This window comes from Sciurus carolinensis, chromosome 6, assembly GCF_902686445.1.
Source record: "Sciurus carolinensis chromosome 6, mSciCar1.2, whole genome shotgun sequence".
Classification (NCBI taxonomy): domain Eukaryota; kingdom Metazoa; phylum Chordata; class Mammalia; order Rodentia; family Sciuridae; genus Sciurus; species Sciurus carolinensis.
Genome location: NC_062218.1, coordinates 33781761 through 33803556, shown reverse-complemented (window position 1 = coordinate 33803556; position 21796 = coordinate 33781761). Strand labels below are relative to the sequence as shown.

Below are 21796 nucleotides of genomic sequence, written 5' to 3'. Positions count from 1 at the left end.
GGTAAAACTGAAACCACTGACACATCATCTTTCATTTTGCATACTATTTACTAAGCCTGGGATGATCCAACTTTCCCCTCTCTGGACTAATTCAATTTCCCTCTCATTCACCTTGTGTGTTTCTATTCATTATAGATCAATGGTTCTCAAATTCATTATATTTACCTGGTTCATTTCTTAAAAAAAAAAAAAAAAAAAGTGAAAAACAAAGAAACAAAACAGATGTCCATCAAGCCAAATAAACCAGAACCGCTCTAGTGGGTCCTTTTTCTTTTTTTTCTGTTTTACACCCCACTGGTTATTCTGACCCATGGCCAGGGAGAATACCTCTATTCTGACCCAGGCCAATTAGCACCTCTGATGAAATCTTCTCTAGAAATCAGGTCTTGGTTTATGCACCCTGAAAACCTTTCCCCTTTCTGCTCCAGCACTTACTGTATTGACTCTCCCTCACAAGATGAATAGCCCCCTCCACACATCACCCAGAGAATGTGGCACAGGATGCAACGGGAAAGGGGAAGGATCCATGGATCGGTAGATGAATCTAAAGTCTTAGTATTCATTATGATTTGATAAGCTTTTGTTTTTTCTAGGATTGACAGTCTCTCTCTCCTCTAAACAAGTAGAGCTGTTGGCTTCCCTGGGTTCACATGGAAGAAAAATCAGCAGGACTTTGCAATTTAAGATCCTGCCTCGGAGATGGTCCCTGCTGCCAAGTTAAAAGCAACAGGCTTCATGAAAGTCCTCTCAACCCCTGAAGTCTCTTCTGTCTTAGGTCCACAAAGCCTTTGCCTCCCTCTTAAACTCCTCTAATGTTTCCATTTTTTATTCCCTAATGAAGAGTCAGTGGTGAAATATGCCAGGACTGCTTTTTCCCACAGGCAATGCCAATCTCTTGCTAATAAAACAAAATTAAATTTAAAACAGAATCTTTGTTTAAAAGACTTTAAAGTAATTGCCAAACTGCTTTGTATGATTAATATATTCCACCAGTTCCATTACCGCAAGTCTGTCCCATGCAGTTTAGCTCTTGTTTATGTAGTTGTTTTGTTTGGTTATTCATTTATACATGCATGCACTCATTCGGTAAATACTAGACACCTAACCACATGTATAGTACTCTGTTCTTATTAATCTTAGCTCTCTAACTTAACTCTAATGGCCAAGGAAAAAAGTGTGTTATATTTGTAACCAAAAATTGTTAGGGTAAGTCTTGTAAAACTGCCTCTATTTTTACAGCAGAGCAAAACAAAGCTAGAAATTTAATATGGTACAATTTAATACCTACCCTTATTAGCTGTATGAAGTAAGGCTACCTACCTAAAAAACTGATTTTAAATTGGCTGTACGGTTTTATCCATTAGATGATATATTTTGAAAAGGTCTAAGAACTCTTCAGAGCAAGAAGAAAGAAAGGATGGATGAAGGGTGGGGAGGGGAGAGGGAAGGGTGAAGACCAGGAAAAAAAACTCATAATACAAAAAGTGAAATGTGAAATCAAAATTAATAAATGTTTAATTAAATGTTGACAAAGCATAGCATGTCAAGTTCATTAATTGTTATTATGAATATTTCATGTATTTACAAATAATTTTTTTAATCTTTTCTCACTTTTCAGAAATGCTCAAGAATGCATGTGATTTCTGAGGCATCACAGTAAATAAATTATTCATTGGCAAATAATTTTAAAATCAAAATTTAGAAAATAATTTCAAACTTTTTAACAGGAAATGAAGAGGTTATTAGATTCATTTTAACATATGCATGTTAAGTATTAAATGGAGATAATATTCTGAAAATAAAAGTATCCAAACCCTTCAGAGTCTTAAATTTGAGAGCCCAAGAGAAGTACTATCCCCTGCCCCCAAAACACTGGGTGAATCAGAAAGAATTAGGATTTTCTAGGTGTATGTAAATGCTGGACTCTGCAAACAATCTACCACTGGGAGAGTTTTTTATATGAAGCTTCCCAATTGAAGGGGAATTACTAGAGTAACTACTGAGAACTTCTTCTACTTTTATGAATTATAATGGTCAAATAAGAAAAGAGTTGAGAATTGACCAGATCCATAGGATCAGCTTAGTGATTTATCAGAGTCCTTTCTGCTGGTGCTGTGATGACAGTCCACTTTACATATATATGTGTATGTGTGTGCGTATGTATTATATATATACATATATATAAACTATGTTATTTATATATATGCACATATATACATATTTGAGGGTTGCTGCTGTGGATCAAACCCAGGGCCTTACATGTGCTAGGCAAATGCTTTACCACTGAGTTACATTCCCAGACTCCCATGTTTGTTACTGTTGGCTCAATCCTCCACTCTTACTAAAGGTGGTGCACCTGGTAGGGTGTTTTTCCAGCAGGGTGCGCCATTGAGGTGCCAGAAACTACCCAACACTTTTTCACACAGTGCCGAAAGACTGTAAGCATTATTAAATGGAGGATCACTGGAAACTGGGAGAGACGAATATTTTTTTGGTTCCATGACTCCATCATTTTGAAGAGAGCTGGTGTAGCTTAATCTGGGCACATGGAGAGCAGTGTAAATGCCCCCTCCTCACATGTACTCTGAGAGGGGTGCGTCACCAATTCAAGTAAAGGGATATGTTGGGACAAATGGTTTTCTGAAACTCAGGACATACATTCAAAATCATTTCACTGAACCACTATCAAAAGGGGCCATTATCAATAGGACCGGGAGGAGCCAGATATGTATTGACGTTCTCTAGGACTTGATGGGCTGAGGAAGCTTCAGAGACTTTCTATGTTGTTACACTTTTCTCTTTTTATATTCAAAACTCATGTTGCTTATTCACTCTTCTTAATATAAACAGACATGTATACCTGTAGACTAATCAACGTTCAAGGGGTGGGTCAACCTCATGCGCATTTCCTACTAACGTGTTAAGAGCAGCAAAATGCTCCAGTAGAGGAGATTGGTGTGGTTATTAAACAACGGACAAGTTAATTAATAAACCCCTAAGTTCTAAATATGCTCAGGAATGATATCTTTTTCATGGAATTTGTATGTAGATTCATTGAGATCATTCATATAAATCTTGGCACCTAAGAGAGAAACAATAAATGGTAGCAATTATTGTCATTATGCAAGACTGTTGGTCAAAGTCCTTACAAATGTAATTCTAACATGTGAGATTAGACTGCCAAAAAGATTCAATCTCTCAAAATTTGGAATGATGGTATATGGCAGAGTAGCTTGGTCCTTTGTTCTAAGTAATTAATGAGTTCAGTGTTTTCTGATTCTTTTAAAGGAGTATCTTAGTCTTTTTAACAATAACTAAAACAAAATATGCTCAACTGAGTAGCCTACAAACAACAGAAATTTATTTCTGACCATTCTAGAGGCCAAGAAGTCCAAGATTAAGATACTAACAGATTCCATGAGGTGAGGGCTAGCTGTTTGGTTCACAAACGGAATCTTCCTGCTGCATCCTCACATGGTGGAAGGGACAAACCAGCTATTTCAGGCCTTTAATCCCACTCACAAGGGATCCACTCTCATGACTAGTCATCTCCTAAAGTGCCCAACGTCTTAATACCATTATATTTGGGACTATAGCTCAACACATGAATTTTGGAGTACAAAAATTATTCAAACCAAGCAAAGACTTATTTTTTCACTGTGTCAAAATATAAATATGGGAAAATTACTGCTTTAACCATTTCTTAAGTGTGCAGTTCAGGGGCACTGAGCACATTTGCATTGCCGTGCAACCATCACCAGAACTTTTTCTTCATTTCAAACTGAAACCCAGTACCTACCAAGCAACAACTCCCCGTTCTTCACTCCCCTGGCCCTGGTTACCACTAGTCTACTTTCTATTTCTATTAATTGGCCTATTTTAGGTATCTCAGGTAAGTGGAATCATAGAGCATTTGTCCTTTTTATGTGACTTATTCCACTTAGCATAACGTTGTCAATGTTTATCTATGTTGTAGCACATATCAGAATTTAATTACTTGTTGAGGTCAAACAATAGTCCATGAGAGGTATTCCACATTTTGTTTTTGCATTCATCACGGATAAACTCTTGGTTTGCTTTCAACTTTTGAATACTGCTGTTGTGTAATTATCTCTTCAAGTCCCTGCTTCCAATTCAATTTGGTTATGTACAGAAGTTGAGATTCTGGTTCTCATATTGATCATATTGATCAACTTAATTTGTTGAGAAATGCCGTACTGTTTTCCACAACAGTTGTACCATTTTACATTCTCACCAGTAATAACCAAATCTTCCAATTTCTCTATGTCCTATCAACACTTCTTATTCTCAGAGATTTGGATTTTTTTATGCATTTTTTATTGCATTTATGTTTTGGTTTTGGTAGGAATGGAATACAGGTGTGCTTAACCAGCTCCTTCTTAGTCGTTTTTATTTTTAACTTGGAGACAGGGTCTCACTGTGTTGCTTAGGGTCTCAATAAGTTGCTGAGGCTGGCCTCAAACTTGAGATCCTCCTGCCCTCAGCCTCCCAGGTCACTGGGATTATAAGCATGCAACATTGTGCCCAGTGAGATTTTTTTGGTTTTGTTAGTTTTTTGTTTTATAATTGCCATCATAATCAGTATGAAGTATTACTTCAATGTGATGTTGATTCTGATTTCACTAATAATTAATAATGCTGGGCATATTAGCCATTTGTAAGGTCGTCTTTGGAAAAATATACATTCAAATATTTTGCTCAATTTTGCTTTGTTTTGTTGTTTTGTTTTAATCAGGTAGTTTGTTGTGTTGTTGTAGGAGTTCTTTATATATTGGGGGTATTTTTTCAAGTATAATGATTTGAAAATATTTTCTCCCTGGTGGTTGCTTTTTCACTCTCTTTATAGTGCTCTTGAATGCACAAAACATGTTTTAATATTAATGAAGTTCAATTTGTGTATTTCTTTTGTGACCTGGGAATTAGTGTCATATGCAATAAATCATTAGAACCAAACATCAATGTTATAAAACCTTTCTCCAAGGTTTCCTGATAAGAGTTTTGTTTTTATTAGCTTTTACATTCAGGTCTTTGATTCGTTTTGGTATTTTTATCTGGTATAATGTAAGACTCCAATTCACTCTTTTGAGTGTGAATATTTGGTCTATCCAGCATCATTTGCTGATCAGTGATTTTTTTTTTTTTTTAAGTCATGTGGTACCTTGCTAAAGTCAGATTGTGAAGGACAAGAGAAAAGAGGCTCAGAGTGACAATGAATGAATGTGGTCTAAAAAATTCATCCTCATAGCCACATTACGGACACTCCTAGTTTTCCCACTAGCATTATTAAGTAGTAGTATTAAGTTTCAGATGTACCATAGAATTAAAAATAGAAACAATCTTGCTCTTGTGACCACAAGGAAGGTCACCCATAGGTTACTTTCAGGTATGGATAATGTTATATTAGGTCCACGTAATTTTGTATACAGAGTAGCTTCCTGCCTGATGAATACTAAACTGGGCTACAGGGGTAGGGGAAAGTCTAAATTTGAATAATAGAGAAAATAGGGTGATTCTAAGGGAGAGTAAGAGAAAGAGAAACTCAAAGGAAAAAAAGTAAAACCTAGAGAATGGTTTTAAATTTTTAACAAATTTCAAATCATATTCTAAAAGTGCAAACATAAAAAGTATAAGACTTTACCAATACTTCGTCTGTATTGAGATGAAAATATTTCTGTGTTAACATTTTTTAAAATAACAGACGAAGAAATGAGTATATTTACACTTGGAATTAACTGACAGAACGTGGGAAGGAGAAGGACTCAGAGAATAGCACTATAATTGTTTCTCCTTTTCTCATCATCTCTGAATCGATTTATTGTCCATCTGTTTATTTTCTAACCCTTCTGGCTTAACCCTTCTGTTGCAAAACTGAAAAGGAAGGATATTAAGAAGAAAGGGAGGGAGGGAAAGAGGAAAAGAAAAGAGCAAAAGACAAAAGGAAAGATTTAAAAGATTTTCTTTTCATGTGAGACCTTTTCTTTCTTCTATTCGTTAAAAGGTAAATTTTTGATCATAAACTGGCCAAAGCAAGAACAGACCCTGTGAAGGGGTTTGTCAGTTAACCCCCTTGTCTTGAAGATCTGGTAAGAAGAAAGAATGGCACTTGCATTCTGCTTCTGAGCAAATACAACTGAAGCAGCGAGGTTGAAAAGCAGAGAGGAGGACTCAATAGACCACAGAGGTCAGAGTGCCCCAAAGACCTGAGGAGGGTGTAAGAAAAAATTCTGTCCATCAAGTCAGGATTAGAGGATTGGGACTTTCAGCCTCATTCCCCAGGGAGGAAGAAGGGGCTGGTAATGACTGGATCACCAGTGGCCAGCAATTTAACCAATTGTGCCTACGTAATGGAGCCCCCATGTAACCCCAAAGGACAGGATTCAAGAGCTTCCCAATGACTGCACATGTGAGGTTCATGGAGGGCAAAAACAAAAGCAAAGCACAGTCCAAAAGGCAAAAGAGAAAAAAGGAAAAAAAGGAATGTACAGATTCTGTGAGCCGTGACCTTTGTCTCTGTTCTCCAAGTCAGTTGAATTGACTAAAATCTCCTTCAAGTGTGGATTATGTTTCCACTGTCCTTCTTCTGGAGTGTAGTAAGCACTTGCCTGCGTTTAAATTGTCAAGGCTACTGTCGCAGCCCTTCTTGACTTTACAATTTACTCATTCTATCGAAATACAGTATGAATTCTCCTTCTACCAAAGGGAGAGTTAATTTTTCGCTGAAGTTGATTATTCCGTTGTCTCTTCCACATTCTTGTTGTTAAGACCCTCTTTTTTCAAAAATAGAAAGTACAGGTATGAAAAAATTTGTTTTATATTTAGAACAAAAAGTGAAAGAGAAAAAAGGCAAATCTGCAAATCCTACAGACCCTTCTCCACTATGTCTGCCCTTAATTCCTTCTTCTGCCACTACTTTCCCTTTGGCTGTTCCATATCTAGACAAGCAGGAACACTAGACTTTCAGTGAATTTCTATGACTCTACTTCCTGAGTTCTAATTATTCTTTGCTGACATAGTTTAAATGCATGTTGATAAAAAGAGACATGTTTACAAAATTCAGAGGTTTTAACTGACCTGTTACCGTGTCTGAAAACTTGAGGGAGATCACTTTGCCTTTTTGTATTTTTGTTTCCTGATGAAAGAACTGCAAAGTAATGATCGTCTTACAGTGTTTGGAAATATTTTAGTTAAGGATTCTCTTACAGGTTCCCAGAAATGATAGGCTTCTAAGGAAGCCATACATATGCAGTAGAAGTGTGTGAGTCGTGTATTACTTTAATCATATTCTTAAAAGAACCTGTGAACCAAAAATAGGTTTGGATTTTTGTTGTTCTCATTGTTGTTCTTGTTTTTAAAACTATCTAGGATGTGAGAGGGTAGTTTGAAAAACAATTCTCACTGGGGAAGTTGCAAATATAGTTGCAAAGCCAAATCTAATGCATCCCATACAATTAGCACCATAAAAGAGAAACACTGAAATAACTTTATTTGGGGATGTTGTTCCCAGAAATCCAAAAGAAGGGGGAGCAAGCAGCAGAGAAGATTTCCTCAGAGATGAGACTCACCAACCCTGAATTCTCCTGAGGTCCCAGACAGTCATGTTAATGTGGGGCATGGAGAGTAAATGCTCATGTGTTTCTTCCCTAAAATGTAAAGCCATTTAGGCATAAAGTGAAATCCTATATGAATTTGTAAATGTTTCTAATCTTTTATGTCAACATGCTCCTTTTAAAGCCCAGTTAATAAAATACTGATGATGCTTTTAAGAAATGGTCACTTTTAAAAATGAAGTTGGTTTCCTTTACCCAGCAGTGTGTCTGACCTCACAGTTTTCACCCACCCTAACTTTGGTGATTGGAGAGGCAGACTCCTTTTACCGTGGACAAAAGGCATTTCTCTAGAATGCAAACTTATGCAAAGAGAATGTGTGTCCCTGTGTTTGGAGAATGAGAAGCACTTTTGCATTCTCTAGCTTCTTCTCCCTTCCACCAGCAGGAGGAACTTCAGGGCTCAAGCTGTGTAAATACAGCCTTATCTGTTTTAGATGATCTCACTGTATTGTCTGCATCTTCAGTGCATTTCCTGTTTCATCTTCCTGCTCAGGGACTTACTTATGTACTTAATTGACTTCACAGGAAATACACTTACATATGTAATATCTGACATTTTTTTTAATTGATGGTGCTCCAAAAGCTAAAAGTAAAGATTTATGGCAGATTATTAGTCCCGTTTGGGAATTGCAAGTCCTTACCTTTCTTGTCTTCACCAAAGATATTTCTTAAATGTGTATGTTCACAAACCTGCTGAATTTATATTTTAAAATTTACCTTCATCTGCTTTTAGAAATAAGGACAAATTGAAGGGGATTTCAGATGAACGAATTGAACCAGACTTGTATAATTGGCTACATTGTTCACTAGCAATTGCTAGCCTTCTTTTTATCATGTAATTTTGATTCAACTTATTGGTACAGAGAGCAAAAAGCATAGAATGATCAAGAATAAGCAATTATGGTGAAAACATATTGGTAAAACTTGGTAGAAGACGTGTCCAATGTGTTAGGATTGTCTCTAACTGCAAGGTTGTCCTAGTCACCTGTTCTCCACCTCACTAGTATGTCACCTGCTTCTCCTTTTGGAGTGTGGGCTCTCAAATATGCATATACCGTGAAATCACTGGGGAGCTTTAAAAAACACTGTTGCTTAGGTACCAATCCCAGAGATTTTCATTTAATGCTCTGGAATGAAGCCTGGTATTTTTTTTTTTTTAATTTTAAATTTTTATTATGTTTTGTGAGTGCATTATAATGCTATATATTTATAATTATGACATTGTGACACATAATATAAATTACTCCATTTCATTCATATATGCACATAATATAAATTACTCCATTTCATTCACCAGTAATTCTCTTTTCCTTCTCCTTCTCCCTTCCTCCTAATCCTCTTCCCCTACTCTAGTGGTTTTCCTTCTATTTATTTATTTTTAAAGTGGTGCATTATCCTTATAAGTAGGATTCATGTGATATAGTCATACATGCACATAGAAAAATTTGGTCAATGTCATTGACTTTTTTCAAAGCTCCCAGGTGATGTGCAGGAGGGCTGAGAACCACTGCTTCTAACCCTACCTAACTTGTACCTGCACTGTGACAACCTCTGTTCCCACAAGTAGTTATTAGAGGTGTTCCAGTCAAGGAAAAGACTGTTTCCATTTCAAAGTCTTCCTCTGCAAATGTGTTGTATCTGAACACCTGGTCAGTTCTATCTTGCTTGGAAATTCCTCTTCTGTTCATTCACAGAATATTCCTTGTGTGCCAGAGATTGCGATCTTAGATACCTCAACTAGACATGCCTGTATTCTGACCATGCCTCAAGCAGCACTCCTCTTTATAATACCTGAAGACTTCCAGGCAGTTATTATCAAGTTCTTTTCTACCTCTGGTATTTACTCCCTGCACTGGCTTTCATTTTGTCCCACTATGACACTATCTATATTTCTAATATTTTTGAAAAATATTTTTTTTATTTTTAGGAATTAATAATAGAAAACATCTGTTTAAGAAAATGATGTTGAATAGATGTAGTATTATTAGCTTACAATCACGTATAGACCTGTGGTGATGTTTCACTACATATACAATATGGTACTTAAAACAAGATTTAGAAAGTTCTACACTCAAACTAAGAAATCCGATGTCTTTCCTTTACCATGGGAAACAGATGACCTTTGCTCTGGAACTAGCATTCATATCAGGCTATATATTTAATACAAAGGAGCGAAGTCCACATATCAGGATGTGTTCAGAGAGGTGCTATGGATGATCGGGAAGAATGACAGCTTGGAATATTAAGAAAATGTCATTAACATTTCTGTCTAGTTCACCAGTGTCAGAGATGGAGTGTCTGCTGCCACAAATATTACCCTTAAATTAATACACAAAATGGATTGACATGTGCTTTACTTTCTGAATGAAATGAATGAAATTCTGTAATAAGCTTATGAATAATTTTACCATCTTAATATCACCTACATGAAGTTTTAATGTATTTAGGATTGTTAATGAAGATGATCATGATCTTTTTTTAAAAGAGAATGCTTATTTTTTACAAAAGTAAAAATGTACTCAACATAGAAAACTTGAAAAAGTCAGTGGTGTACGAAACAATTACTTGTAACAATACTTCCACACAAGTCAACCGCTATTAACATTTTAGTTGTGCCTCTTTCATGGACAATAGGACAGACAGCTAGATTGGACTGAGAGAGAAACATACACATATAGACACATATACATGTATCCCAAAATGCAGATTTTAAATAAAACAGGTTAATAATACCCACAGACTTTAATATCCAGGCACCTTTTTCAAAGTTTTGTGTCAATCTTTCAGACTTCAAAGCTTCACCTATTCCTGTTTTCACGTTACTAAAGTATAATAGCAAGATAAACCTGGCCAGTTACACAAATGCTCTGAGGGCTGAGATAACATGCAAATACAGCCTTCCATATCAATGTGTGAAGGCTGGTCAGACCACACAGCTCAGAAAGGAAGTACACTCTTCAGAGCTAAATTGCACATTCACTATCCAAGGCACAGCATCATCAGGGTCACTGAGTGCCAGGCTCATCAACTCTTTTCAAACACAATGGTAAGTAATAGATTCTTATGACTCTCCTGCTCTCTCGGCGAACATGGGGTCTTCTCCATCACAGGAGAGGGGGTGGGGTGCCTCATGGCCATGTCCTCCAAGACTCTGGAATTTTCACTCTTCTCATTTAGGTTCTGTGTGTTAAGGAAGCTGCTGAGTCTTTATTATACCCGTTGAGAACCGTGGTTTCAGGAGTTCCCCTTTCTGAGTAGCTGTCAGAACAGAGGAAGAGCTGTGTTTTACAAAAAGAAAAGTTGTATTCTTTGTCTTTCTTTGCCTCTTAAGAGAGTTGGGTGTCAGAACCAGTAACAAAGTCAAGTTTCCTGGGATGAGTTCTTTGGATCTCAGAAGAGAGCTCCAGTGACAGGCATTGGGCAGTATTGCTGAAGATGGGTGCCATTTTGATAACACAAGAGATGTTGCAAAATCAGTTCTTTTGCTGGAAAAATGCATTTTATTATTTTAATTATAGAAGCAAACAAAACCCAAATATTCCAGACCTTAGGGATTGGTGGTGTTCCCAAAGTTTATTGAAAGTCAGTATTTGGAGCACACTGAAACAGTGAGTGGGTTCCCAGGGGTATCATAAAACTTGTTTAACCTATCATGTAGCTGATCTACAGTACAAATATTCTGCTTCGTGGTTTCCCATTATTTCTCTGTGAAAACTCAGCTCCCCAAATACATGTGGAATTATGCTTCCTGAGCTCAGAAGAGAGCCCATTTTCTACCCTGTATTATCTCAACCCCCATAGACCAGAGATGCCTTGTCCTTTCTCTTCCTGTAAAGAGGCCATTTCCCTTTGCTGGAGTCCATTGGGAAGACAGCGTTGGAGACAAAGACTCCCACACTTGCTCAGTTGGAATAAGAAGGGCAAAGGGTTCATCCCAGGTGTTTGTAGTCTGGAAGCCCTTTGTGTCGGGATGGGAATGTGTAGAGGGGAGAGAGAAATCTTCCATGACAAGAGAGGAAGGAAGAGAGGAGGGGTCAGAGTTGCAGAGCATAGGGGAGGGGAGCATCCAGGATGGTGAGATGGCAGCACACCTGCCTCTCTGCAGCAGCCCCACCTGTAGAGGAAGGCAGCTGGGGGTGACTTACAAACCCCCACAGGGCTTTCAAACCAAGCCTTTGAGTCCAGGACTCTTAGATGTTTTGAAGCTGTTTGCTTCAAAGATACAGGGAACACCAGTGGAGTAGAAGGAGATCATGAGGGAAGGAGGAGAGATGGGAAAGGGAGGAAGGATGGAATGAATTTAACTAAATCATGTTATATGAATGTATGAATATGCCACAGGGAAGTTTACCTTTATGTATTCATAGAAAGTACCAATCAAAAATAAATTAATGAGAGAAAGGAAGATCAATAGAGTGAAGGAAGGAAAATAAAGAGAGGGAAGAGAGGAGGGAAAAGTGGAGAATGGGGATTGAAATCGATTTCCTTGCATGTATGATGTTGTCAAAATAAAACCAACCGCTTTGCCTAACTATGATGGTCTAATAAAGGAAAACAGCTTGATCGTAATTACTAAGATCTTCACAAATAAGCAAGGACCCTGTTGTTTACTAAGAGTTAGAGTATATGGATTGTTTTAGTGGAAACAAGATAATACAAGAAAAAAGAACTTAACTGGATAGTGTGCATTTCATGCAATATGTAAGTAATGTTTTCCCCAAATAATTATGTTTTCTTATTGTCAAGTAACACATATTCAAGAAATTTCTTGGAAATATAGATATGCAGAAATGAAACCGTAAACATTTTCTGTAGTCCTATCACCTAAGGGAAAATCATTGTTAAGTTAGTACTGATTCATGTGTAATTTCAATTTAAATGTATACTTTATAATTTTCTGTTATCATACTTTCATTTCCTCATCTGCCTTTTTATTTAAAATATCTTGAATAATATCTGAGTGATGATGTAATTTTTAATGATAAAGTATTCTCCACAACTATGTCATATTCCATAATTTATCTTAATTTTTTTTCCATAGTTTTGGAGATTTTGTTTGCTTCTTTTTTCTTTTGGGTAATAGAGTTGTACATCTTGGTTAGTTATTTTTTTTTTCTTTCTCTTTTTTTTACGGTAATATAGACTAGACAGTCACAAGCATTCTTTTAAGTACATTGATGATTTTCTATTGATGAACTATCAGAAAAATAGGTGAAAAGTACATATATTTAAGACTTCTAACCCGTTTCTTCTTGATAGAAAAACACATTTTAAATTTTCTTACTAATAGTGGCAGATCAAGTAAATTTCTCAGTGCAATTATGGAATCTACATGCCTACCTTTGTAGATAGGTGCCTTTCTTTGTAGAATGTCAAGGCTATGTTTAATAAGGAAGTATTTTCCTTTATTTCCCTCTCCCCAACATTGCCTTTGATCTTCTACAACAGAAGATATACAGCAGAAATAATAATTAATTATTAATTATTAAAAATTAATGATTTTTCACTTTGAAAGACGCCATATCACAGTCAAAAGACCACACTTCTAGCTGCTTACAATTAGCTTCACTTACTAAGGTGGGTCTTTTCACAAGTCACGTAAGTTCTGAGTTTGCTTCCTCATTTGATGATGGTGGTGGTGGTGGTGGTAATTATCTTGCAGTATTGGTGTGGACAGTAAGATTGAAGAAACCTGTCAGATACTGGATGAATGGTGTCCCCTTCCCCCACAAACCCAAATACTAAAGTCTAAAGGAGTCACAGAAACTCCCAAAGAGCAGGGGGAGTGTTAACTGGCAGTAAACAATGACATGCACTGTCATTAAATCTTACAGCAATTTCTATAAACAATGATTCTAGTATCCCCATTCTATAGCTGAGTAAACTGAGTCTTAGAGGGTAAGTAGCTTGCTCAGAGTCACAGATTGGGACTGGAAGATGCACACGGTTCTGTCTTCTGTCAGAACCTGAGCTTTTCTACGTTACATCACATCCTAGAAAGAGTAGTTACACAGGAAAAGGACCTGGTAGTCAAAAAATGTCCAAGACTGGCCGTTACGTGTGTGAGGGACCTTTCCCAGGAGGGTGCTCATCCTTGGTGGAGATGGAATCAGCTCTTAGAGCTGCCCTGTTATGGTCACTGCAGGGTTTTGTTTTGTCTTGTTTTCAAATGCTCACTTCATTGAAATGCCACAGATGCTCCTGGGACGGAGCCTGAAGGGGTTCCTGGTTTTGGGTTTCTTCACCCCAGGGTTCAGAAAGGGGGATTCCATGATTAAATTACTCTCCTTCCCTCCCCGCAGCTCATCCATTGTGTAACTTCTGTGACTAAAAACCCCCTCCCCCAGGTTGAGCTGTCCAGAAGGACGCCATCCACAGGGGGGGTCTGTCATGGCTCAAGTGGTTACTGAGAATCCACCTTGTATTTCCTTCTCCCTATAACTTATATGAAGGGAAACTGAAAATTTGTGGGAATGAAGCAGAAAGGCTTTTGGTGTGTTATGAGGAGAAATTTATCAGATTTTAAGATCAATGGTCTTCAGACACACAGTGCTGGGTTCATCTTCCAACCTCGCAACGTTCCAGGCTGTCTCCCACTTCTCCCTATGGGACCTTGCCCAGACTCTTCAACTTTCTCTCTCCAGTTCAGTGAGTCTCAGTGATCCCTGATGCTTTCAAATTATGATGCTAGAATTCAGAAGTGGGAGAACAGAGGCAGCTAGATCCTACTTTTTCAACATCTGTCCTCACACAAATCAGCTCAATTCACAGTTCTAAAATGAAATCATTGAATGATAGCTGTTCACATGACAGATATTTTTAGGTACATTTCAACTTAGAACTGTCTGAGAAATGGAGAAGCAGATATTCTAGTAATGCACAAAAAGTTTTGTATGCTCATAGTGAGGAGAAAAATCTTTTATGTTTAAACCTTAGAAGGTTTCGAGAGATGAAGTAAAAGTTGTTTGGTTGGGGTGGGGGTTTGGTTGGTTTGCTCCTTTCCTCTAACTTTCAATCTAGATGTGAGATTCTGGCAGGAGAAATATGCTTAAACTGTGCTATTGCTCATCCATTCAACAGAAGAGTACTGAGTCCCTACTCCAGGTCTGGGCTTGGTAGGCAAGGAAAGCAGAGTGAACAGCACCCAGGGCCTTCTAGTTACTGTGCAGTGGTTCTCAAATTTCAGCTGGGAAGATCGGGGTGGAGCCTGAAATTTTTTTATTTTTGGTACTATGCATTGAACCCAGAGACACTTAACCACTAAGCCACATCCCCAACCCTTTTTGTTTTATTTAGAGACAGGGTCTCAGGAAGTTGTTCAGGTCTTCACTAAGTTACTGAGGCTGGTTTTTGAACTTGCGATCCTCCTGCCTCGGTCTCCTGAATTGCTGGGATTACAGGCAAGCACCATTGCATGTGGCAGGAGCCTGAAATTTTATATTTCTATTGAGTTCCCAGCTGGTGCTGATGCTACTGGACCAGCGCCTATACTTGGAGACCCATTGCTCCCTGGAAACGATAGACCAAAACATCAAAGTAAACAAAAAGCAACATAATTTGTGCTGAGGAGGTTAACTAAGGAACTGAGATAGAAAATAGAAGGGAGACATCATCTTTAGATAAGCATCTCTCTGACAGGTGAGGTCTAAGACAGAGCAGTGGTTCTCCACTGACTCCATATTGGATACACGGGAGCAGCTTATAAAACAGGAGCCATCTCAAGATCCCACCCTAAACCTCTGAACTGCAAACTTGAGGTGGGTACAGAGAATGGCTGCTCCAAAGAGTAGAAATGAGCTGGCTGTGGTGACAGGGGCAGTAAAGAGAGTTTCAAGTCTGGGAAGTGGCAGGGGAAAAAGATATGAGGCAGGAAAGAGCTTGGATCTGAAAGACGGGGATGGCGGTAGGATAAGCAGAAAGGACAGGGACAAGAGGTGGTTTAAGAGATAAGTGGTGGTCACCTGACTGCTGGGACTTGAAGGTTGTAGTTCAGGTTGAGTGCTCTAACAAAAGAGTTTAAATTAGGTAGCTTATAAACAACAGACATTTATTTCTCACAATTTTGGAAGTTGCAAAATCCACCATCAGGATTTCAGCATGGTTGGGTTCTGTCAAGGGACCTCTACCAGGTTGCAGATTGCTAACTTCTTCCTGTGTCCTTACATGTGGAAGAGCAAACATGCTCCCTTGGGCTCTTTGAAAAGGGCACTAATCCCATTCCAGGAGGGCTCCTCAGGATGGAAGCACCTCCCAAAAGATTCTCCTTTTAATACTGTTGCTTTGGGAGTTAGACATTCAACATGTGAATTTGGGGGCACACAAACATTCAGACTAGGACATTTGATCTTACTGTTGTATACCAGGACAGCCATTGGAGACTCCTACAAAGGAATGGCTGCTGTTACCTGATTTACATTTTGAGGTAGGGTGCATTCTGAAGTGACAATGTATCCTCTTCAGATGGCTTTGATCTTAGCTTGGGGCTTAATATTGAATTTATTTCCATATTCCTCAAACTCATGGCCTCCAAATTTGAATACAGCTAAGTAAAAGAGTAAGTATTTAGAACATGCAAATAAATACCTTGAGAGATTGCAACGGAGGCAAAGTTGAGAAATGGTGTCCTATTTCAGAGAGAAAGAAAACCAAACTAGAGGGTTTCCCTGTGAGAGTGGGACTTCCAAACCACATCCCTCAAGTAGAGATGATTCTTTTCCTACGTAAGCTGGAGAAGGTCAATTACAGTCCTGAATGATATGCTGACATTCTCAAATACAAATGCATTCACCTCCACACTGTCATCCCTGACCAATTCACATTCTTCCTTTCAGGAAATGGGGCCGCCTACCATTTGCCCCGAGATCTAGTGTGTTAAAAAGTAAAAATGCTGGTGTAATGGCAAGCAAGTTTTAAGCCAAGGATGAGAGGTTCAAATTCCAAGTATATCTTTCATTCACATAACAGGTCAATGTGTATGAAAGGTAATGTGAGTCATGTCTTCGAAAATTCATTAAAACACACTAAACTTACGGCACCTTGTTCTTGAAGGGAGTGGGCATGAGACTCCAGTTCTTAATTTGGTAACTTCAATATCACTTTACTTAATTATTTTGCTTGCACTCTCTCTTCTCATGTCTTTCTTTTTTAAAAAATATATCATGAGGCAAATAACATATTGAAGACTCATATACCTGCCAACCACACTTAAAACATATTAGCACTTTAACATCTATTTAAAAATGTTTTTGAATGGCTAAAACCTTCTTTTCCTCCCTTTTAGTTCTATGCTCCTCCTTCTCTCAGCAGAGCAACACCTATTTTGAAAGTAGCATGGTCATGTTTTTATACTTTCATTTCATCTGTGTGTACCATACCCACAAAGTAAAGTATAGTGGTTTCTGTCTTCTTTTTCATGATTTCTACAGTTTGTGTTCTTTCACTCTCCCTTAGTTTGATTTCAAGACATATCCATCTGGACTCTGTGAGGCTCTGGTTCAATCTATTGAATTGATGTGTGATCCTTTTACGATTTATTCATCTATTCTCCAGCATTTAATTTGTCGCCATTTTCAATCTCTAACAATGCTAGTTTCAATGTTCTTTTACATATAGGGCATGTGAAACTTCAAGTTTATTGAATGTTAGAAAACTGTTCTCTAAGGTCATCCTAAAACTTGATATTGTTTGTTATATGAAAAACTATACTTCATTGCTGTTTTAAGTTTAATTTTGCTGAGTATATCTGAAATGGAACACATTTTCCTAAGTTTATTGACCATTCAGCCAGCCGCCTCTGTAAATCATTTTCATTGTGCTTTGTCTCTCTTTTATGAATTATGTTTTTTGTGTTTATTTGTAGGAATTCTTCATATCATTAGAGGCATTAATCCCATACTAGTTACGTGTGGTGCAGATTTTATTCTCCCTATCTATTGCTTCTGCTTTACTTTATTCAGTGTCTCTTTGTATACAGAACTTTAAAATTGTAATGCTGTCAAATTTTAAAATCAGATTTTTATTTTTTTAAATTAAATAATAATAAATAATAATAATAAAATAATAAAAATAAGATTTTATTATTATTATTTAGTAAAAATAATATTTTTATTATTTTGCCTTTGATGTCATTTTAAAGAAGTTATTCCTTGCCCCCAAATATTAAAACTATTTTCCTATAACCATTTTAAGGATTTGCTCTTCATATTTAGGCCTTTGATTATCAGGGGTTTGTTTATATTTGTGATGTGAGGTAGGCATTTTATATTTTCCCAGATGCAAAACTGATCATTGCAGTGCATTTATTTCACTCTGCCCTCTTCCTCCATCACTCTCCAGTGCTTCCTATGTCGTACACACGTCTGTTTCACACATAAATGTGACTTTACTCCTGGGCTCCTAACTCTGTTACACTGGTCAATATATTTCATAAAATTCCATGCTCGTCCTTGTTTCTTATATGCTACTCTCCGCTCTGGACTCCTTTATCTGCTTGACCAAACACACATAATTCTTGCCTCCTGTCTAACAATTTCTAAAATTATTCAATATTTCTATTGTCCTCCCAAACACGATGAGGCTCTTAATTCAGTGAATTATCCCCTGAACATGACCCTCCAGCCCTATTTTCAGTTTTTGAAACTTCTGCTTGGAGGAGAAGAACATTACTTTCAGTCACATCTAATTGGCCAAAGTGAGACCCAGGGTCAGGCCTCCCTGAAACAGGGCAAAGGTATGAGAACGCATGATCCTGCACACCAAACAATCTGAAAGGATCATGTTATACACTGCAGCTGCAGCGTGTAGTGGTATTTGGATGACAAAAGCATCTTCATTTTGACTTCACCCTTAAATAATAGTTTATCTGAGTATAAATATTCTAAGTTAACAGTTACTCTTCAATGTCTTCCGACTTCTACTGTTGCTAATGTTAAGTGTGCTTTCCAGACTAATTGTCATTCCCTGAAAATGAAATTCCACCATTGCCTTCAAGATATTTCTTTAAGTTCTTTGTATTCACAATGCTTCAGAGAGATGTGAATTTATTTTCATTTCTCATACTTGGTGCTCACAGTATGATTTAAAACACAGGTCAACAAATGTTTTTCTCTAAAGATCTGGATAGTATATATTTTAAGTTTCTCGGGCTCTTTGCAGGCTACTCTTCAGCTGTAGAATGAAAGTATCCATAAGCAATGCATCAACAGATGGGTGTGTCTGTGCACCAATAAAACTTTAGGAAAATTGGTGGCAGGCTGGATTTGTTCCCACAGGCTAATCCCTGATCCAATGCCTAAGGACTTTCTTCAATTCTCAACCATTCTGTCTTCAAAACTATTATCCAACCATTTCCTCCTCCTTGATTTTATTTTCTTTCACCCATTATTCCTACTATATAAAAGTTAATCTCAAATCTGTTCCATGATTTCAATTTCTCTTCCAATTTTTTACCCCTTCATCTCTCTGTTATGAATTCTAAGTCAGTTTATCAACATCATCTTCCAGTTCACTAATTCTTCCTCCACCTGCATCTAAAACAGCCTGGGTTCCCAGTTTTCCTAGCACTTTCTTAGTTTTAGCACTAACATTATGTATTCTGGAAGCCTCAGTTTCAGACAGACCAGGATAGTTTCGTACCTTATCTGTGTTCAATGCAAATATTATCCCATTTTTGAGTTTTGTTCTCAGTGATAAAGTTTTGATTTCCAAATTTTTGAATTGATAGTTTCTCATGACCACCTAATATCTGCTTATCTTTGTTTCAAAAATCTTTTGAGATGTAATGTTAGGTCATTTATTTGTTGACTTTTTATTCTTTTAATTCTTTTAATTAAAATAACTTCTTTTAATTCTTCTATTCATTTAATAAATGAGCTCTTAGTACTGTCCTCATAGTGTCCCAGAAATTTTGGTATGATGTATTGGTACTCTCATATACCTCTAAGTATTTTTTCATTTCATCCTTGATTTCTTCTATTATCCATACATCCTTCAATAGTTTATTATTTAGTCTCCATGTGTTACAGTAGCTTCTATTTTTTATTTTATCATTGATTTGTAATTTCAGTTCATTATGATCTGACAGAATGCAGGGTATTATCTCCATTTTCTTGTACTTACTAAGAGTTATTTTGTGGCATAAGATATGGTCTATTTTAGAGAAGAATCTATGTGCTGCTGAGAAAACAGTGTATTTGCTCATTGATGGATGAAATATTCTATATATGTCTGTTAAGTCTAAATTATTGATTGTATTATTTAGTTCTATAATTTCTTTATTTAGTTTTTGTTTAGAAGATATCTCCAGTAGTAAGAGAGTTGTGTTAAAGTCACCCAATATTATTGTGTTGTGGTCTATTTGATTCTTGGAATGATAGTAGAGTAAAACAGACATTATTACCTCATGTACATGCATGAATACATGACTGATGGGATCCTGCAATATGTATAATCAGAAAAATGAGAGATTACACCCTTTTTTGTATGATCTATCAAAATATATAATGCATTCTATTGTCATGTACAACTAATTAGAACAAATATTATAATAAATAAATTAATTAATTAAATGGGATGTTGAGATCCTCAAATGGTAGGGGCTATGACTTTAAAGTGCCTAAGAAGCCAACAAAACCATGTAGCTGTCCTGTGAAGCTAAAAATTGATTAAACCAAAAAAAAACCTTTTGTTTGTAATGCTATTTCTTGGTAGATCCTAAATTCTCAAAACTATTTTCAGATAGACCTAGTATTTTTCTTTCTTTGTTTCTCTCTCTCTCTCCATTTTTTGTTTGTTTTTGTTTTTGTTTTTTCAGTCTTTGAACATCTAGCATTTTTATTTACTCTGAGTTAAACCCATATTTCAACTGCAAGTTTTCTTGGGTTCTCTTTCTTATTGGTAATTCTATTCCTGTATCTTGGAATTTTTAAAAAGCTTCTGTTGATTGGTTGGTTGGTTTTTCTTTCTACCTGACTTCACTCCCCTTTGTAATACAGTGCTTATCTCTACTAGCTTATCTCTACTACTTCTTCCTGGGACTTTCAGCCCAGAGCCAAATCTGTATGAACAGGTAGTAATCCCGGCTGACAATAATGATGGTCATTCAGTGCACTCACTGCTCAGTCAGCTGAATCTTAGTCTAGCTCCTGACTCTGGGGCTGTATCTAGCTTAGGGTTTCTCAACTTCACAAGTATTGTGCACTGTAGGATGTTTTGCAAGATCTCTGGTCTCTACTAACTAGATGTCAATAGCACTTCTGCTCCTGCATTGTTTTACCCAAGAGAATTTCCAGATACTCTTAAGTCCTCTGTGGGGAGGAGGGCAAATTCTCCCCCAACTGAGAAGCACTGGCCTATGCCAGTGTGACCCCATAGCAGATCACTTAGTCTCCTTTCTTGGTGCAGAGGAACGAAAAGGCAAGTCTCTCCCTGCCCTTGGCTTCAAGGAGTGACCTCACTCAGGCTTTCCGTTTGCCCTAGAGGAGCTGAGCAGGAAATCCTTCCACACCCTGACCCCAAGGTCACCTCTCCAGTCCCAGTCTCACTCAATATGTCTCTGTTTTATTTATGATGTAGAAATTTTTATCTTTTGGGATAGCCATCTTTAACTTTTTCTCTTTGCATTCAGTGTCACTGACGTGTAGTTTGGTCAGAGAGTCTCAAACTTAAATTTACTAACCAGAATTTAACTCTTCACCTCTGTCTTTTTTCCTTCCCTCCCCTTCAGCTTCCCAAGTTTCCTTGCTCTTTCCTCCCTTCATCCTTGATCTGTGGCATTGGGTAAATCAACAAAGTAGGGAAATGTGTCAGCATGAGGACTGATGTGGCACTGGGGAGTCACCCCAGTCTGTTCCAGGTCTCCATCACTACACTTTACTCCTGGAAGCCTATTAAGACAGGGGTCCTCAAAGTATGCTCCCTAAACCAGCAGCATGAGCATCGTGGCCCCTAGGAACTTAACTTCTTGGGTTCCTCCCATACCGTGAATAAGAAATTTCACAGTTGGGGCCCAAATATCTATGAACAAGCCCTGTGGGGGATTCTGGTGCATACAAAAGTTTGAGATTCCCTGTACTAAGACAGCAGAAAAGACCTTGGATCAGTGGTTCTCAACCTGGCTGCACATTTAAATTAGCTGCTGAATTTTAAAATACATAGTAGTTTGAGCTCCA

At 37.4% G+C, this 21796-nt stretch overlaps 2 protein-coding genes across 3 annotated transcripts in view; both read left to right on the top strand.

Annotated features, from left to right (window-relative positions):
• The window catches only part of C9 (complement C9), a 48260-nt gene extending 47336 nt beyond the window's left edge, over positions 1-924 (top strand). The window contains exon 11 of the mRNA XM_047554748.1: positions 594-924. The gene's annotated coding sequence lies outside the window, so the exon portion shown is untranslated. The remainder of the gene's footprint in view (positions 1-593) is intronic.
• A 9652-nt stretch (positions 925-10576) lies between these two features.
• Positions 10577-21796, top strand: part of Fyb1 (FYN binding protein 1) — a 148621-nt gene continuing 137401 nt past the window's right edge. For both annotated transcript variants that reach the window (XM_047556469.1, XM_047556467.1), the window contains exon 1: positions 10577-10674. In XM_047556469.1, the coding sequence (XP_047412425.1) occupies positions 10672-10674 (3 nt within the window). In that variant the 5' untranslated portion in view covers positions 10577-10671. The remainder of the gene's footprint in view (positions 10675-21796) is intronic.